Source organism: Prionailurus viverrinus, chromosome D1, assembly GCF_022837055.1.
Source record: "Prionailurus viverrinus isolate Anna chromosome D1, UM_Priviv_1.0, whole genome shotgun sequence".
NCBI classification, from domain to species: Eukaryota; Metazoa; Chordata; class Mammalia; order Carnivora; family Felidae; genus Prionailurus; species Prionailurus viverrinus.
The window spans coordinates 87,390,808-87,407,142 of NC_062570.1; the positions used below are offsets into that span (position 1 = coordinate 87,390,808).

Here is a 16,335-nt window from a genome sequence, read left to right on the forward strand (position 1 = left end):
TACTACTCATCTACTGTAGCATTCACCAGGGAAGCTAAAAGAGGGAATGAAAGGGTTGTTAATGAGTCAGTTTCCATCACCCTCCTATCAAAATGATTGTATGCATGTATGATCAAAAGATAGTAACAAAAATCACTAACAATATACTTCAACAGTAATGCCTAATAATACATATGTTATTTCCACATACTTTGATATATATTATTCTGTTTTACTCCCAAAACAATTCAGACAGCCATTTTGTGGATGAAGACAGTGAGGCACCTAGAGGTTAAGTGTCTTGCTTAAGAGCCCACAATTTGCATGTAGCAGCAAAAGGATTACAATCTCAAGTCTTCTAATTTTTGGTCCATTGTTTTTTGACCGTATCAGAGACAGTAATCCATTCATCAGTCTAAAATATTAGAGTCATGTAGACCTGGAAGAGACATTAGAGATTATCTAGTCTAAAACATTTATTTTGTAGACTAAGGTTCAAAAAGATTAAATGTATTTCATAGTTATAGAACAACTTAATCATTGAATAACCACAATTAAAACCCATAGTTAATTCCCCACATCAGTGTTTTCACCATTAAATGTTTTCTCTCAATCAAAACTCCTTGCATCATACAACATACATTTCTTAGTAATGGCAATTCCTGGGTAGTTGTATTTTAATTGATTTTTTTTTCTGTTGCTTATCATTGTTTTCTGATTTTTCTCTATTTGATATAAGGGGGAAAGACTTTAATGGTTATATTTTGTTTTTTTTAATGGTAACATTTTTAAAATATCCACAGCTGTTTAAACCTTGTTTTGTGAAATGTAAATTCTTACAGTTTTTGAACAGATTTAATCACTACTAGAAAGATAAAAGAAAACTATCACAGTGTGTATCTAAGGTGAGTGACCTCAGAATGCATTCCTCACTAAGGACTTTTTCTTCAATTAGAGGAAGTGTTCTTCTGCTGGTCACTGCTTGTGTTTGTATTCCAAATATAAAGAATACTTTTATTCATCTATGAAATTAGCGGCCAGATTCTGAGGATTACATATACATTTTCAGAATGGTCATTAAAGGTAGTGTTATAAAATATATTATTATGCTGATAATTTGAGAAATAATCTAGTAACCTAAAATATTTAATACAGCACCAAAAGTAATTAGTTCTCCAATGAAAGTGCTTTTTTTTTAAAAAGATCTTAAAGTTTTAGAGGGGTGAAAAAGAAAGTAAAAAGTTTTGGTTAGAAATCTTTATCATACTTTTACTCTCTCCTTTTCTGAAATAACTATTTTGACTCTTCTCTTGTGTTTTTGAAACTGGATTTTGATCATTTTTCTTCCCCTACTTTTTCTTTGGCCCAAACTACAGTTAAATTAAGACTATCATATTTGGTATTTTATAGATTTTTATAATGTCAGATAAATCTATATTTTGTAATATGATTATTGTTCAGATGATAAATGAGGTCTGGAGAAACTAGGCAGTCTGCTCACTGGTCATGGTAGCTGTCATCAGTCAATTCTGGTGGCAGAGACAGGGCTAAAACCCAGGACTTCTGATCTTGTCCTCATACTGTGCTGTTTCTTTCTCAGGTTGGCTATTGCAAACCTATTTTTTCAAGTTACCTTTTGTTCAGAAAGCTACATGTCCAGTATTTTTAAAGTAATATTTACATACACCAATGAATTTAATATCTTAACTTTGAGGAAAACTTGGATTTTTAACAAGTTTTTATGTTGATAGTTTATCCTGTTACAATAAATTTTTATCTTGTTTTAGATGAGCTCCTTTTGCCTCATATGAAAAAAATAGATAGTATGCTGAATGATAACCGAAAGAGACTTCTTTTGAATCTTCATTTGGATCAGCCATTCAAGGTATTTCCTTCAGATGATTTATTAGCAAACTCACTGGCAATCATAGTCTTAAGAATAATAGGCAAGAAATTTATGAAAGTCACTCTCAGTTTTATAAAATTTTTCACCAGACGAAAATTTAGTTTTTATTCATTATGAGTCTGTTTAGCTTGTCTTTTCATTTTATTAAGCAGATTCTTAGTGTTAATCATTTGCTTTTTTTTTTTTTTTTTTTTGCTTAAGTTCATTTTTTAGGCTTTTATATTTATCTAGAATTCCTTTTACATAATAATTTCCAAATATTTTCAAAGGTACTTCCTTGGGGTGCCTGGGTGGCTCAGTCGGTTGAGCGACCAACTTCGGCTCAGGTCATGATCTCGCAGTTTGTGGGTTCGAGCCCTGCGTCGGGCTCTGTGCTGCCAGCTCAGAGCCTGGAGCCTGCTTCTGATTCTGTGTCTCCCTCTCTCTCTGACACTCCCCCACTCATGCTGTGTCTCTCTCTGCCTCAGAAATAAATAAACATTAAAAAATATTTTTTTTTAAAAACAAAACAAAAGTACTTCCTTTAAACTACCAAATTTCAGTCTTATTTTTCTTTTAAACCTTTTCAAAATTTTCACATTTCATCTATAATTAGAATTGGCCTTTTCTTAGCATAGTTATAAAAATTTCCTTTATTTGTCTGATTTACTCAATATCTGAGGAAAAGTTATCTTAACATAATGGTAGATATATATAGTTTAAATTGGTCTTGGTGTCATCAGAAATATAGAACAATAAGAAGCTAATCTAAACACAGAAAAATTTATCACAGAAGCTACCTAGTAGTCAAGTTTTTCCAGCTTTTCCTTTTTTTCTTTAACTTTTTTATTGTTTATTTTTGAGAGAGAGCACATGCGTGCTCACACAAGTGGGGGAGGGACAGAGAGAGAGAGAGAGGGAGACACAGAATCCGAAGCAGGCTCCAGGCTCTGAGCTGTCAGCACAGAGCCCGACGCGGGGCTCAAATTCACGAGCCGTGAGATCATGACCTAAGCCGAAGTCGGACGCTCAACCAACTGAGCCACCCAGGTGCCCCCAAATGTTATATGTTATACTTTTAATAAGAAAAGCTGAGGGGCTTCTGGGTGGCTCAGTCGGCTAAGCATCCGACTTCGGCTCAGGTCATGATCTCACGGCTCATGAATTTGAGCCCCGCGTCGGGCTCTGTGCTGACAGCTCAGAGCCTGGAGCCTGCTTCGGATTCTGTGTCTCCCTCTCTCTCTGCCCCTCCCCTGCTCATGCTCTGTCTCTCTCTGTCAAAAATAAATAAACATTAAAAAAATTTTTTTTTAAGTATAACATATAACGTTTAGAATCTTTTGATCATATCTACCTTGGGAAAAGTTTTTTTATATATTTGTATATCTTTTAATTTTTATAAATAGAATTTCTTTTTTATTTTTCTTTAATGTTTATTTTTGAGAGAGAGGGAAGGAGGGGCAGAGAAAGAGGGAGACAGAGAATCTGAAGCAGACTCTGGACTATCAACTATCTGATATCAGTGCTATCAGTACAGAATCTGACACGGGGCTTGAACCCACAAACTGTGAGATCATGGCCAGAGCCAAAGCTGGATGCTCAACTGACTGAGCTACCCAGGCACCCCTGGACTTTATTTTTATAGCAGTTTTAGGTTCACAGCAAAACTGAACAAAGTACAAAGAGTTCCCATCTACCCCACATGAACAACCTGCCCCATTATCAACATCTCCCACCAAAGTGGTATATTTGTCACAATTGATGAACCTACATTGATGTATCTTTATAACCTGAAGTCCACAGTTTGCATGGACTCTCTTGGTGTTGTACATTCTATCAGTTTGGAGAAGGTATAATGACATGTTATCTACTATTAAAGTGTTATACAGAGTACTTTCACTGCCCTGAAAATCCTCTTTGCTGTATTCATCCCTCCCTACCCACTTAACCTCTTGCAACCACTGATCTTTTTACTCTCTCTATAGTTGTACCTTTTCCAGAATGTCCTATAGTTGAAAACTATACCATATGTGGTCTTTTCAGTTTGGCTTTTTTCACTTACTAATAAGAATTTAAGATTTGGGGGCACCTGGCTGACTCAGTTAGTAGAGCATGCCACTCTTATCTAGGGGTCATGAGATCAAGCCTCACATTGGGTATAGAGCCTACTTAAAAAATAAAAGGGTGCCAGAGTGGCTTAGTCAGTTAAGCATCCAATTCTTGATTTCAGCTCAGGCCATGGTCTCACAGTTCGTGGGATTGAGCCCCCGTCCCATAACAGGCTCTGCACTGACAGCGTGGAGCCTGCTTGGGATTCTCTCTTCTCTCTCTCTCTCTCTCTCTCTCTCTCTCTCTCTCTCTCTCTGTCTCTGCCCCTTCTCTGCTTGCACACATATGCACGCACACTCTCTCTCAAAATAAATAAACATGAAAAAATATAAAAAAATAAAGATCTGTAAAATAACTTGTTTTAAAAAAAAGAATTTTTTTCTGCCATGTCTTTTTATGGCTTTGCAGCTCATTTCTTTTACCACTAAATAATATTCCATTGTCTGAATGTACCACAGTTTATCTGTTCATCTACTGAAGGACATATTTGATTGCTTCCTAATCTTGGCAGTTATCAATAAAGCTAGTATATAAACATATGTGTGAAGGTTTTTGTGTGGATGTAAGTTTTCAGCTCATTTGGGTAATTTGTATAGCTTTTTCACATCCCTATTTTATCCAGACTCCACATAAAAGTGAAATTTGGCTTCATTTTACTAGGTAAAAATTAAGGCTCTGAGATTGAGTTCAAAGTTAAATGACACCAGAGTTGCCTGGCTGGCTCAGTCAACAGAGCATGTGATCCTCGGGGTCATGAGATCTAGCCCCACGTTGGTTGCAGAGTTTACTTAAAAAAATCAAAAGTTAAATGACACCAAACTACTAATAGTCCTGTATCATTCACAGACGTGCACTTACAGACAAAAAAGTCAAAAGGTAGTAAGAAGCCCGGTACTAAGAATTTGGTCTGCAGACTACAGTCCAGTATTTTCTGCTTAACTGCTATTATCAATTGAAATTTAGAAAATACCTTGCTTTCTGCAGAGAAGGGAATGCTTTTAGATGTGTGTTTTCTAAAAGTTTACCAAATCTTAAAAATGAGCAGTTTGAGGTACCCCCCCTTTTTTTTTCAAGTAATCTCTATACCCAATATGGGGCTCAAACTTCCTCCCTAGAGATCAAGTCTCCTGCTTTACAAACTGAACCAGCTAGGCTCCCCTTGGCTAGCCATTTAGAAATGTTAAACCCGTTCTGGGGCACCTGGGTGGCTCAGTCAATTAAGCGGCCAACTTCAGCTCAGGTCATGATCTCAAAATCATGGGTTCGAGCCCTGTGTCAGGCTCTGCACTGACAGCTCAGAGCCTGGACCCTGCTTTGGATTCTGTGTGTCCCTCTTTCTCTGCCCCTCCCCTGCATTTCCTCTCTCTCTCTCTCTCTCTCTCTCTCTCTCTCTCTCTCTCTCTCTCTCTCAAAAATAAATAAACGTTAAAAAAAAAGGAGGGGCACCTGGGTGGTTCAATCAGCTAAGCGTCTGACTTCACCTTAGGTCATGATCTTGCAGTTTATGGGTTCAAGCCCTATGTTGGGCTCTGTGCTGGCAGCTCAGAGCCTGGAGCTTGCTTCAGATTCTGTGTCTTCCTCTCTGTCTTCCCCTTCTCACTCACTGTCTCTCTCTCAAAACATTTGTGTGAAGGCTTTTGTGTGGAAAAAAAAGGGGGGGAATGTTAAACCAGTTCTCTAATAACTTGTATTAAAATAAAAGCCACCACTTGAAATTTAATAGACTCTGTAGATATTTAAAGCTTATGCGATAGTTTATAATGAACAGCTGAAAAATTAGTTTTCATATTATTTTCACAGAAAAAAAACAATTTCTAATTTTGAAATTAGTTATTAATTTTTATTATTTTCATTTACAGCATTTTGCATTTTAAAATCAAAATACAAACAGTAGATTGTAAAAGATTGTCAGTCCTTTAGAAATAATTAACACCATTACTCATGATGATCTTAGTAATTTTAGGAATCCTAAAGCTTTTTGAAGTAAATCATGTTCTGTTTTCCTCAGAAATCCATGTGCTTCCAATCATCTTTAGCATCTTGTCACAGAAAGTACTTGGGAACCCATACAGAGTTTGGAAGAGGTGGCCCTAAAGGTTGTAACTGTTTATAAAACAGTATAGCCTGTCAAATGGTAATTACATTCTGAATAATCAAAATAATGGAGGCACTTGAACCTGTATATTGTCAGAATTCAAAATAGTAAATGATAGTGGTTACTCAATTTAATCTTTTAAAACAACTTTTTCTTTTTTTTTTTTTTTAAGTAAACTCTATGCCCAACATAGGCTCAAACTCACAACCCTGAGATCAAGAGTCACACACTCCACCACCTTAAAACAATACTTAAACTAATTAAATTTAGCTATAAAGATCATTCGTTATTGTTTGTGGCTTTTCATGATTTACCAAGTAGGTAAGGGCATAAATGTGCCAGTGACTTTTAAAGAATGGATTAGAGGAACACTTGGGTGGCTCAGTCAGTTAAGTGTCAGACTTTTGATTTCAGCTCAGGTCATGGTCTCACAGTTCCTGAGATTGAGCCCCATGTCAGGCTCAGCACTGAATGCGCAGAGCCTGCTTGGGATTCTCTCTCTTCTTTAAAAATAAATAACAATTAAAAAAAAAAAGTATGGACTAGAATTTGGCTATATGACCACTAACTTGTCAGTGAGTAACTACTGTGTCATTGTGGCCAAAAAATTCATCAAGACCTGTTTTAGACTCTCTTAACACAACCGTAGTCACAAAAGGCAGAGGAGTAGTGAAACCAGAGAAGTATTATGATGCTGCTCATTTTCACTGTTCTCATCCTCACCTGTGATCCAATGAATTCTTTATAGCAGGGGTTGGCCAAGTTGAATTGGTAGAGCTTTGGAGAAACATATGTCCCTATTTCCCCTACTTTGAAGCCACAGAGAGGCATTACTAGAACTCCCTGCCTCATTAAGGAGTCCCTACGGTGCCATGTGCTGTTGGCATAAAGCAGGTCATAAGGCTCACTCAAATTTAAGGGATGAAGAAATAGATTCCACATCTTGATGGAAGAGCTACAAAGAATTTGTAGCTATGTTTAATACCCGTGTATATATCTGTATTGTATATATTTACCACATGCCATCTGTACCCTCTGCATATTCGTGTGTGTACTAAGCATAAATGTATGTATGTATTTTTTTCTGTGTTTTTTAAAATAAAATTTGAATAGCTGAAAGTAGTTTAGTTTTCTTCTGATGTCAGTTATTTTTGCTTTATTTTAAAGAATGCTTTGGAAAGTTTTCCTGAACTAACAATAATTACCCGTGACTCTAAAGCAAAAAGTGGGGGTTCTGCTATTTCTAAAATCAAAATGAATGGCAAAGCTTATAATAAGAAAACTCTAAGGACTTCTAAAACAACCACCAAATCTGCACAAGTAAGTAGATATTGATTGATAAAATTATACCTTTTCCAATTAATATAATTCCTATTTAAAACATTGAAACAAGCAAATATTTTACTAAATTTTGTTGTAAATATGAAATCTTTTCAGATACGCATGAGCAGCTCCAGCTCAAGGAACAGGGATTTGGTCTTATTCTTTGTGTTTCTCCGTCGTTCAGCAGGGTATCTGCATGTAGTTAGTGCTCGCAGATTTTTAAACTAGATTAATAGGCAAGGAATCACCTGATGCCTGTATTTATATTTTATATATACTTTTTACCATTGGATACAAATGCATATAGATAAGTGAGCATACACATTTCCATGAGATTCAATATTCCATATCTGTAAAATTATTGAAATTGGAATTCACTCATTTTCAAACATAGTCTAAATTATTGCCTTTTCAGAAAAGTTTTACCAATCAATTCCACATCAAAAATATATTCTGTAGAAATACATTCACAAATGCATAAAAACGTATGCCCTTGCTCATTGTGCAGTTGTTTGTAAGAGCAATCCAGTTATGCTTTGCCAGTAGGAGATTGGACAAAGAGCCATCCAGATAATGTAATACTATGTACTTTTTAAAAAGAGACTCATTCATTCTTTCAGTAAAATATTTTGAGTGCCTACAGTTTGCAAATACAGTTCTAAGTACTAGGAATATAACAGTGAAAAATGGTCAAAAATCCCTGCCCTCATATCATTTATAGTGGCAGGGGGGATATATGTAATAGATAGATAGATATTCAAGTTTTAGTTAGGAAAAAATAAGTTCTAAAAAATAGAGTTGCAGAACAATATGTATAGTAGGATTTCCTTCCCATTACAGAATGAGAGTTATTAATACGTAGTATACATCAAGGGAAAATATGAAAGAATATATACCATGCTGTTAACCTTGTTTATCTCTAAAGCAAGAGATTATAGATTCTTTTACTTTATAAGCCATCTTACATGTTTACTGTTTAAATTTTTTCTGTGTTTAAACTTTTTGAAATAGTGTGTGTTTATATTCAGGAAAAAGAGTGAAGGTTTTAAAATACAATTTAAATTCTTAATCGAATAAGCCTCTTGTCCATATTTAAGCGTGTATCTAGCCATATTAGTCATTTATTTTTAAGATTTCCGTTGAGACTTTTGGTCTAGTGTTCTTGGAAAAAGTATTCGCAGCTCAAATATTCCATGAAATAAATATACCTGTAAACTCTTTTCTTTTTATAGGAGTTTGCTGTTGATCCAGAGAAAATACAGCTGTATTCTTTGTATCATTCACTCCATCATTACAAATATCATGTTTATCTGATATGTAAAGATGAGGTAATTTTTTTCACTTATTTAAAAATGAAAATTTTTTTCTGAACTTTTAAGGATTCCATACCTATCGTGGTTTTTTAATGTTTTAAAGAAAACTGTTGAAAAATATGTCTCTCTATTGTCCTGTAAATAATGTTATTCTGAGTATCTCTGTTATGTGTTGTGCTCATATTAATCTGAGGCTCTTAGGGAAGCTGTAAGTGGTAATGTTTTTAAGCTATTATGCTTACTTACCTTGCCATAATAAATGGTACTTTATTTCATTTTCTTCTCCCATAATACAGAATGATCCTGCTTTAATTCACTTCAGGCACTGCTTTGACATCCTGCTGTCTTCCTTATCACTAGAATGGCCTTATCCCACTTAATTGCAGAGAAAGGGGTTTTTGTGCCTTGGCAGGAAGAAATGATAGTTAAAATTTAATTGTAACTTTTAAGTATCATAATTGAGGTTGCTCAGAAATTATATATGACCATACTACCACTTTGTAGGTGGGATAATAAAGTTCAATTTCCTCAAAGGTTCAATGGTTCTAGACAGTAGTATCTTTTTTGACCAGCACTACCAGTTTTTTAATAAAGAGTTAAGTTGGCCCAAGGCTATACTTGATGTGTTTGATGATAATGTGCTGGAAAGATGGTCGTGCAATATATGTTGACTATTTTTACAATGCTCTGAAATGTAGAATTGACCCCAAAATTGGTCACTTAAATTTAACACAACTGGAAGCAATTGAGAAAGTTTGAGCCATTTTTTTCTAGCTTCCTCCTTGCCCTCCTAGAACTAAAAATGATAGGATTAGACTTCACCTGAATTTATGTGACATAATCATTCTCCATGGATGGAATTTGTTTTTTAAAGCAGTATTTGTAGGTGGATTCATAAATCCTTTTCATTCGAGATCTAGAAACAGTGAGCTCTTATTAAGAGCTAATAAAGAGATAAGTATAAGCTAATGTGGCAATTCTCTTTATTTTAGATTTCTTCTGTGCAGAAAAGAAACGAAGACTTAGGACAGGAAGAAATTGTTCAACTTTGTATGAAAAATGTAAAATGGGTAGAAGACCTGTTTGAAAAATTTGGAGAACTTCTAAATCATGTACAGCAGAAATGTTCCTAACATTTCCACAAAAATTCCGTCTACTTTATAGCACTAATGAACTGGCAGAGGCAGGTGGTCAAAGGGGGTGCAGAGCCTCAGATAATTGAATGTCAGGCAGTGGTCTCCTGCGGGCACACCTGCTTTGACCATAGAACTTGCATCATGACCTCTGCTGAAGGACAGCGGTGCTGCCCAGGAAGTCAGTCCTTTGGAAATGGACCTAAAACCCTACCACGTTTTTATCCTAATGAATGACTTTTCTATTTTGTAAACCATTGGGTAACTGAGTTTTATTTTCAGAAATGTTTTTTGACAAATGATGAAGCATGCACTAAATATAATTTTTCTTTATGGCTAGAGAAATAACACTTACGTAACTTGATTATTTTTTCCTGACTCTGACTAAATACCAGAATGAAAGAGAGGTGGCACAGAAAGCATATGTTTATATTCATGTCTGGCCACAAAATGGAAAGTATTGTACATTATGTAAACAGATCTGGTGTGATGTGACATTTTGTATGAGAATATCCTCAATTTAAAATATGAAATTCAGAAACTGCATTCTGCTTTACGAACTCCTTTTACTCTTAACATGTTCAGGAAACTGGATGTGGAATTGGTGCAATTCTAGGACTGCTTTTTGTGTCAAATTATATTGTAATGAGAAAAACAATGACATACTATTTTCCCTATCTCGAAGAATATTTTCGTTTATACTGTTTTTCCTTTGGAAAAATTTTCAATTGTACATTTTATTTCACTAATAGTTGTATTTTTCACAAGGAAAATGTTGTGGTTATAATTAAGTTTGATGTATCTGTACTACACTTTCCATTATTTTCAGTAAATCTTATTTAGTTATATATGGAATTTCTATTGTGAATTCTATCTTGAGGTAACCATTTTTGTTTATACAGATTTGCTTCAGTGTTATCCACAATATGCATTCAGTACTAGAATTAGTTTAGCTTTATAAATGGAGTTGTGTTAGACACTGCAGTAATTGTCTAATTCATGAAAGTAAATTTCTTACTAAACTAGTACTTGATAAACTGATCTGTCAAATCAAAATTCACCACGTTATACGTTTGGAAGAATGAAATTTATGATTAGGCTACATGCAGTGTTAAACACAGCTTACCTAACTCTTAGAACTGCAAGTGGTAGAACTCTCCTTTGGTGCCTTTCCAACCTTTATACATGCTGTTGTAGCTTTCTTTAGTTTGATAGCTAGTGTTTCAAGTAGTATAGCTGAGACAGTGAATGTATTAGGTTCAACATGACCTTTTGTTTTATTTGTGTTTGCCAACAGGATGCCTTATTTGTTTGAGAAAAAGATTTACTAGTGTCTTTCTAAATGATCTCCTTTTTTAGGATTCTAAGGAAGTTGTTAATCATCATACTTTTTGTTTATTTTACCACCGTTTAGTGCCTTAAGCCCTATCAAGAAAGCAGTGTTACTGCTCAATGCCCAAATAAGACATGCTTATGTGGACATTGCTGTTGTCTTGATTTTGAGTTAACAGGCCAACTTCTTATACTTAAAACCTTGCTAAATTGGCAAAGAATTAAAGATAACATGTGACTTGATTTGAGAGTAAAACATTGTAGCATTGGGTAGAAAATGAGTGAGTTAAGCTTACATATTTATTTTTGATGGTTATCTTATTAAAAGCAATAATTCTTAATCCAACAATCCTTGTACCTGCCATTAGATGAGATAATAATAGAAGTTTCTCTCAAGGGTTAAATGTTCCACTTCTGAAAGTTTCTAAAAAGACCTGTTTAAACAGTTGATTTTGAAAACAAAAGTAACCTATTAGATTCATTTTGCCTAACTCAAATGAGAGACTTACCAGTGAGAGCATCATAAAATTAATTTCACCAGGTGGAGAAGAGTAGGAAGCAGCCATATTTCTTTCTGATATTGACTCTGGACAGAATCGGTTTCTTTCGTTTCCAAAGTGCAGAGTAGATAACTACATCTCCTAATGTAGTGTTCTAAGTACATAAGTACATGTCTTTCCTCCCTCAGTTTAACTTTCCTGAATCATTGATGGTTGAAATGCCATCATGCATTTAGGTAACACTTGAAGTACATGTTTGAAATCACTAGCCACATTTCCTTGTTAAGGCCCATGGAAAACAGGTACATTTCCTTAAAGTTAATCTTATGTTTCCTATAGAAAATAACCCATTTCCTCTTCAACTGCAGTTGTCCTCAAAATGTTTAAAGTTGTATTCATTTTAGTAAAACAAGTGTTTTCATAACGTCAGAGGCCAAGTCTGTGATAACTGCCTGAAGGAGACCCAGTTGTTCGGCACTGTCTTCTCTCATTTGATCATTAATATAGGCAAGGGCCTCAAACTCGGGCCTTCGCAAAAAGTGGGACTATTATTATGATAACCATTCATGAGTCCTTTCTTTGTATGAAGTTGAATAAATACCTAGCTGATTAGCATTCACATTCCTTGCCACGGAGTTTGAAATTTGTAGTATAGAAATAATTTTAGGTTGTAGATAGAATTAAAGAGGTAAAGCACACATTGCCACAACCCATGAAAAACATTTTTAAGAAAGATTGGATTTTCCTTCCTGCAGATATATCTGGAAATAATATAAAAAATCAGTTTGTGTTGGTGTTTATTTGTAGTTCAGACTGGTGGTTGTAGAAGGAGCTTCCTTGTTCCCATTTTCATAATAATCCAGTTTCCACTTACTTGATCTTTAATGAAGTCACAAACTTATGGTGATGTGAATTTATCATAGTAAGTCAACAATACAAACTGTCCACTCTTCTTTTACACTATCAAATAGAAAACATTGGTGAGGTGCAAAAATCTTAATTTAAAACGGGAGACGTTCAGATTATCTTTAAGTTTCTAAATTTCTTTAAGTTTCTAAAACTTGAAAATGATAGGTGACTCATACATTGTTACTGGTTTCAAAGCTTTCCTCACATTTTTTAAAGTCTCACTTTACTTTTAATATATATATTTATTTTTGTTGAAACAGCTGTTTTCCAATCTATGATTTTGAAGATACACCGATAAAAACCCAATGTAGCAGCAGGGTTATTAAATCAGCTTTGGGTCCCAAAAGTTGCTTCAGATGTGCAAGTTGTGAATTTTATTGTATTTGTAGAATACAGTTTTTGTTTTGAACTACAGTTTCATCTGCTTCTCAAAAATGATTTTCAAACAGAGTGAACTGTCCCGGGATAACTGCTTCTACCCATGTCAATTGCATTTGACACATAACTGCACAAATGAACAATGTACACTATTGGTTGTGCATTAACTTACATGTACAACTTTTGGCATCTATGTTCACAAATGCATGTTTTCGAAAATCACCTTTATTTATAAGTGACAATGATTGAAGTTAAGGATACAAAGAAACCTGCATTTGTAGCCCAGAGTTTTAAGTGGTCCATAACACAATGTATGGAAATGTGAAAGACAATTTTGTATATTTGTTTGTTACTAACTCAGATCATTAAAATGAAAACAATTTTTTAAACAACAAAATCAGAATGTTTTGAGGGTTTGTTTTTTTTAAGAATAGAAAACTGAGGTATTCTATTATCCAAAAGCATCATCATGTTATAGATTCTTCACACAACACCTATTTTGTAAAGTCCTATTGTAAAGTTATTAGGTACAAATCTATATTAACTATTGAATATGTAAAAACGAGTTTATCCTGATTCATTAATTTTTAGAGTAATAATATCCTGCCTTTACCTTCACATGCTATTTTAAAACATTAAGTATTCCAAGTAAATACATGCTCAGCATATTTGCTGTGTTTTAAAAGTTTTTTCCAAGAATCTTTACACCCAACGTGGGGCTCAAACTCACAACCTGATATCGAGAGTTGCATGCTCTACCGACTGAGCCAGCCAGACACCCCAATTAATTTTGATTGTAAAAGCACATTTCAATCCTTGACTTATTTTACATTGTTCAAAACCAAATCTTCAATCCATGATCTCTATCAAAAATTGTTTTAAAATTTTGTAACGTCCCTGTTTTATTCTCCATTGGTTGCTAAAATTGTGGTTAATTTTCAGAAATAGTCATTATTCAAATATCGTAGAAAATAGTCATTAAAATTATATTGCAAACCTAAATGATAACACTTCTACACTGCTTTATTAATGTCTTGTTACTTTCTGGTTCTTTTTATTAGTGTTTTTTTTTTTTTAATGTTCTTTTAATTTTTTTAAGTTTATTTTAAGAGAGACAAAGACAGTGCGAATGGGGGAAGGGCAGAAAGAGAGGGAGAGAGAATCTCAAGCAGGCTCCCAGCTGCCAGTGCAGAGCCCAATGTGGGTCTTAACCCACAAAACCGTGAGATTATGACCTGAGCTGAAACCAAGAGTCAGACTGAGCCATAGGTGCCCCTAAGGTTTTCTTTTCTAATGTTTATTTTAGAGAGAGAGAGCATGAGCAGGGGAGGGGCAGGAAGAGAGGGAGACACAGAATCCAAAGCAAGCTCCAGCCTCTGAGCTGTCAGCACAGAGCCTGACGTGGGACTCGAACTCAGGAACTTTGAGATACGATCTGAGCCAAAGTCAGACACTTAACCAACTAACCAACTGAGCCATCCAGGTGCCCCATTAGTGTTTTTTAAAATGAATTTTGTGGGGCGCCTGGGTGGCGCAGTCAGTTAAGCGTCCGACTTCAGCCAGGTCACGATCTCGCGGTCTGTGAGTTCGAGCCCCGCATCGGGCTCTGGGCTGATGGCTCAGAGCCTGGAGCCTGTTTCCGATTCTGTGTCTCCCTCTCTCTCTGCCCCTCCCCCGTTCATGCTCTGTCTCTCTCTGTCCCAAAAATAAATAAACGTTGAAAAAAAAAATTTTTTTTAATGAATTTTGTATCTCAGAGGAGCTCTCTAAAATCAATTATTTAACCTGACTTTCTCAAGAAATATGTGTAAGAGGAGACTTGTTTTCCATATGGAAATGTTTTTATTACCAGAAAAATAATAAAGTTACATACTTATTGTATGAAAAAAAGTCACAAAATGTGAAAATGTAAAGAAAAAGGTATAAACCACTCTCAATATTAAGTCTTAACATCAGCCCAGAACATGCTTTCAATTCCCAATTTGGGATGGGTCACAAAATTAGGTATTAGCGATTAGCCCTTTTCTGTGGTGTGACTTTAAGTAAATTCTTAGATTTCAGAGATACTTGTGTTTAAATGAAAATGAAAAGGCACATTCCAAAGGGAAATAGAAACTATCTGGATTATTGTTCATTTTAGGTTATATGTATGTATATATATATATCTGTTCAGTTAGCATGAATAATTTAGAGCTGACCGGTTTCAAATAAAAGGAAGATAGAATTACCTAGTAGTCTGTTGTTAAACCTTACCTATTTTGTGATGTTAATCAGGAGTCCAGAAATTGCTTTGCAAGAATCACTTCTGTTTTACATATAATTTACCTGTAACACACTGAGAGATGTTTTCACCCGTAGCAAATACAGATTTTCTTTTATTTTAGCCCCTTACAATATTTAGAATAAAGCAACAATGAAAATCATTTAAGACCTAGAATAAAAAATAATGGACATGGTAGAAATTTTTCTTAAATTGTAGCAAGAAGGATCTTTTTCTTCCTTGTCCTTCCTCTCTTCACAATGTTTCTGTGTCTTTTCATTGCTTTTAACCCAGACTCTTATAAAGTTAAAAGCACTTTATGAAATGAAATGTTTCCTCCTTTTTTTCCCCATTTGTGGCCCAGGCTTAAGGAACATCCTTAAATTCCTCAAATGTGTGTTTTTTCTTGCCTCTAGTAGTTCTTGTTCCCTCTGCTGAACTAGTCTTCCTTCATCTTTTAATTCTTCAGGTTTCACTTTAATATCTCTTCTTTTGGATCAGATTAGGTTTTAACCCTCTGGCCCAGATTATGTGCCCTGTGATTCCTGTAATGTAGCATTTACCACACTTTGTTATGGTTACTTGACTGGTGCTCTTTACTGTGATATGATAGGACCTATGTGTGTTTTGCTCACCATTGCACTCCCAGCATCTGGTGCAATATCTGATCTCATTAAATATTTAATGAATAACTGGATATATGAAAGAAAAGTTACATGGAACATTAAATGGTAAAAACAGGAAAGTACTCACTGCATTTTGCAATAAAGGCATTAATGACTTTAGTGAGCAATGTGCAACTGCAGCGTCAGAAGAAAGCGACAATACCAAGAGTTTGTACAATAGAATATTGGTATTTTATGAAAAAGTGCAATGTAGTGGCCATTATTTTTTACATTTTGTCCTCATCTGCAGAGACAGCCCAGGGACCCTGATTTCACATTCCTCTCTTGTGGGCTTTAGACTCCAGCTGGAATAATTAGAGAACAAAGTTCCAGTAAAAGTGAATGAATGTTTCTGTTAGAAGTCCTCGTTGTGAGTGAAATACTCGAGAGGGAGTGTTTATCTGCTTGGGGAGCATCCTGCAAAGCTTCATGGAAGCAGTAATGATTAAGCCAA

At 35.0% G+C, this 16,335-nt stretch overlaps 1 protein-coding gene across 6 annotated transcripts in view; it reads left to right on the forward strand.

The window, feature by feature from the left end:
- QSER1 (glutamine and serine rich 1) overlaps positions 1 to 16,335 on the forward strand; it is a 91,466-nt gene that overhangs the window by 70,025 nt on the left and 5,106 nt on the right. For 2 of the 6 annotated variants that reach the window (XM_047877012.1, XM_047877015.1), the window contains 4 exons: positions 1,767 to 1,864; positions 7,236 to 7,388; positions 8,624 to 8,719; positions 9,697 to 13,353. In XM_047877012.1, the coding sequence (XP_047732968.1) occupies positions 1,767 to 1,864; positions 7,236 to 7,388; positions 8,624 to 8,719; positions 9,697 to 9,837 (488 nt within the window). In that variant the 3' untranslated portion in view covers positions 9,838 to 13,353. Of the gene's footprint in view, positions 1 to 1,766; positions 1,865 to 5,981; positions 6,108 to 7,235; positions 7,389 to 8,623; positions 8,720 to 9,696; positions 13,354 to 15,510; positions 15,522 to 16,335 lie in introns of those variants that run through there. The other 4 variants (XR_007156125.1, XR_007156126.1, XM_047877013.1 and 1 more) reach the window with 4 other exon arrangements.